Below are 4,169 nucleotides of genomic sequence, written 5' to 3'. Positions count from 1 at the left end.
TATGTATCCTAGATACATGCGAATCTACTTGGATAGAGTGTATCTAGAACAAATTAACCTAATTTTGAGTCAATATATTTCGAGAACGTGTAATTGAACGTACCAAAATCTAGTAAGATTCATAATATTACAACATAACATGTATTTAAGTAATTAGATTATATACTAATGAAGTTATTGTAAGTTACCCTTGAATAAAAAGTTTTGGCCTATGGGCCGACCCCGATCAAGCCTCAATGGCCAAGAGCTTATATAGGCCGGGCTTATAAGCCCTAATTTTAAATGGGCTTGAAGATTTTTATCCCAACTCTACATCAATAACGGGTGGGATTGGGCCGACCCCATGGAATAAGCCCATTTTGACGGCTCTAAATATATGACAACTTGTGCTTTATATATATTTTATATATATATATATATATAAATTTTATTTAGCCATAATGTGGATTTTTTTTAAAAAAGTTTATCAACCTTAAAGTATATTAGTTTTTTTTTTACCCGCAGTCTTATCAATACTTACTTAATTACTTTAATAATTTTTTTAATAATTTTTTTAGTTACTGTTATTTTGACAAAACATTTTATTATTGAAGATATTTTGAGAATAATTCTAACGAATCAATATGACTAGATATCAACCCAAATTTTAATATATTAAAATAACTAAAAAGATCAATAATCAATCTAAATTTAAACATATTATAATTGCATCATGAGGTAATTTAATCACCTCTACCATCTCAACCGTCATCAAACATTTCTATGAGACTATATACTATACTAATTGTGTCGCATGTAGGAATTTAATAACAATTACTCAATTAGTGAATTGCTCTTATTTTCTAAAAAAAGAATTTCAACTTGACACGCATGTCCATTTTACGGTTGTTATGTGTATGGTGGTAGTTAACATACTATATGATAAAAGAAATAAATTAGGATTTCTTATTTTCAAATTATTTCTTCATTATTCTTTCCTTTTCTTTCTTATTTTTTGGGTACAACGATAGGATTAGGTGTAATGTAAGATATATTTTAAATGTTCTCATAATTTCTTGTACATTGTCTTATTCTTGTATGGTTAAGTAAAGATTACAATCTCTTCTTCGCTTGAAATTTAACGATCGAAAAATCGATATGAAGCTTGATTTGAGTCACCTAATAACTTGAATATCTTTAAACGTATCTTAAAATAATCAAATTCAACTTCTATCTCCTGGATATCAAGTGTCTCCAGAATATGACTCATAGAAGCCAATTTTAGTTTAAACACACACACGTGTATATATATATCATCTAATATATGACAAATTTGAAAACAAAAAAAGTATTAGCATGTGTTTGGACGGTTTAAGTGCCAGAATAGAATTGGATTGACATTAAATATATGATATACACCAAACTTGAGTTGTTGTGTAGCGATGAGACTGTTTCACCTTAATTAAAGGTTTCAAATTCAAATTCTGAATATGGAGAAAATTTTGTTGACAGCATCATTCCAAAATGAGCCCTACATCGCGCAATTCATGAAAGCTCCAACCTCCCATACGAACTTAGAATATCGGGTGAAAACAAAAAAAATAAAAAAATATATGATATATGATTTTCAATTTTACTCTTCAACACACGTCTCGAAAATATTGAATGTGAACATATACTTGCATTGATTATTAATATTATCCCCATGTGTACATGAAGTATAAATAAATTAATTGAAATGAGTTTAAGAAATTAAACATATAGGTACTATTTTTTGAAAAAAATAAAAGAAATCATAGTGCATACTGTTGAGAAGTATGGTCTACAATAAATGAAACTGAAATTTTTGACAAGATGCACAAATGACAAATGTATACTCTGAACTTGCAATTCAGACTTCAGAGACAACTCAATTCATTGATATTGAACAAACTACTCATACCCAAATTAGTCAATTTTATATTAAGTAAAAAAATGTTTGTTTAAAAGAAAATAATACACTTATTTTGGAAAAATTTAGGTGTTTGATCTTATTTTTCAAAAAAAAACAAACTATACTCATATATTTTTGTGCGGTGAATAGTTTTTAGAAGTTAAAGACAGTTTTTTTTCCCCTCTATAAACATTTTTGAAACATTTTTCAAGGATTAATTACTGTAAAAATATTGATAAAAGTAATTTTTAAAATTATTTAGTCAAACAAAATTTGTTACTTGACCAAACAGACTATTAGAAGTCCATTTAAGGGTGTCAATTGATATTTCTTCGTCAGAAAATTATATCAATAGAAATGTTTTTTTATATACATTACATATTGACAACTCTTATCTTATTTGTGAATCTACTTATTTATCTTTTGATATATTTTAATGATAATTCTGATTGTACCACTAATTAAAACAATGAAGCTTAATTGCATTGATCATACCAAGATGTGCAAATAAAATAAAGATAGATATATTACAAGTTATTTGAACACAGAATTATCTTCCTTTCAAATAGCTATGACTAGGGGTGTCAAATGGGCGGGTTGAGTTGAAATTGGAGATATTAAAATGGGTTGAAATAGAAATCGGGTTGGGTCTTGACCCGCCCAAGTTTACTTTGGGCTCAAATGGGTTAAAAAATGGGTTGGGTCTTGACCCGCCCAATTTGACCTCCTTAATCTCAATAATTTTAACATAGTGATATTTAACTTTTATAATCACAATTTGAATTTCAACTCAATAATTTTTTTTAAAAAAATTAGCAAATGGATAGATAAATCCTAAAATATATTAAATAGATAATAATTCATACCTTCAATATAGGAACATATCTTAATAAAGAATTTTAAAACGGGTTAAAATTGAAGATTGAATTGGGCTCAATTGAGGATTCTCTTAAAATGGGTTAGGCTTGAATGAGTTGAGATTGAACCCAATTCAAATTATCTTGAGCCCAACCCTTAAAAATCTAGACGGGTTGGGTGGGTTACTTATGTTTGGGTTCATTTTTGACACCCCTAGCTATGACAATTAAATAAATTGGCTTTCGCTTTGGCTTTAGCTATCGAATTTATAAGATCTATTTTCCTTTTCCTTGTCCCATTTTCCAATGACGTGGATGAAAAAGCCGATGGCTTGAGCGAGTGCGTACGATGCCTCACTGTTAGTCTAGCCGGCTCGGGCATGTTTGAGCCGATTAAATGAGGAAAATTGACCTTAGCTTTTGAGCCCCGAATTTTAAAAGCAGCTTGGTCATAAGCCAATGCTGCATCCTCCGGGGTCTCATAAGTTCCTAACCATAGCCTCGCGCCTTTCCTATCCGGATCTCTTATCTCCGCCGCGAACGTCCCCCATTGCCTCCGTCTCACACCTATGTACCGCCTCCAATCTCCCGACGCATTTTTCTCACGCACTACCACCATAGGCCCCTTTATAATTTCCACCTCGGATTCAGACTTTTCATGGGATTCGATTGAAGGGGAGCTACCTAAACTTGAGTTAGGACTATTAGGTAATTCGACGTTGCTTAAATTCATAGGTGAAAAATATTCAGAAAAATCAAAATCATTTAGAAGATGTTGCTTTACTGATTCAAGAAAATCAAAATCAGATAAAGAGAACTTCGTATTAATATTCATTTTTTCTCTCTCTAGATATTTGGATGAATTTTCATTTAGGGTTTCATAAACTATGTTTATTTATACCCTTTGGACTATACATGTAGCGACCTAGTCCCTACATATTATTTTTAAAAATATTTATTGAATTTCTACGTTGGTTCCGTTTTAAGCACATGCATGTTATGTTTTTTGTCTATATTATTATTCTAATGTACTTGAAGATAAATTAAATAAATGTATGAATTATTGCAAGATGTTATGCCCATCACGATAAAGACACGTTCTTCTGAAAATTTAAGTCATAAGGGAAATATAATTATTTGATGAGTGATGACCAAGCTATGCCTAGTATATACATAAATATTTTTTCCCTTTTTTTCCTGTTTTAATTTATGTGATTTATTTTTCTTTAATTTTATTCGAAAAGAATGATAAGGTATCAGTGGCGGATCCAGGATTTAGAGTCCGTGGGTGCCAAATAAACTTATCGATTAAATTAATTTTATATTCGATTAAATTAAAAACGTCAATAACAATTATAAAAAAATAAAAATAATGTGCAGCTGTTTTCCTTAAAAAAAGG

The 4,169-nt window shown here is 29.9% G+C and overlaps 1 protein-coding gene across 1 annotated transcript; it reads right to left on the bottom strand.

Annotated features, from left to right (window-relative positions):
• Positions 1–2,983: 2,983 nt before the first annotated feature.
• LOC125860897 (ethylene-responsive transcription factor 2-like) lies at positions 2,984–3,604 on the bottom strand. The gene has a single exon (XM_049540974.1). The coding sequence runs from the start codon at positions 3,602–3,604 to the stop codon at positions 2,984–2,986; it is 621 nt and encodes a 206-aa protein (XP_049396931.1).
• Between the last annotated feature and the right edge of the window lie 565 nt (positions 3,605–4,169).

Source organism: Solanum stenotomum, chromosome 1 (assembly GCF_019186545.1).
Source record: "Solanum stenotomum isolate F172 chromosome 1, ASM1918654v1, whole genome shotgun sequence".
In the NCBI taxonomy this organism is placed as follows: Eukaryota; Viridiplantae; Streptophyta; class Magnoliopsida; order Solanales; family Solanaceae; genus Solanum; species Solanum stenotomum.
The sequence above is the reverse complement of the archived record's forward strand: the minus strand, read 5'-3'. Positions and strand labels throughout refer to the sequence as shown.

What these genes read in the sequence shown, in the direction of transcription:
- LOC125860897 (XM_049540974.1), bottom strand. Translation starts at nt 3,604, where the DNA reads ATGAATATTAATACGAAGTTCTCTTTATCTGATTTTGATTTTCTTGAA.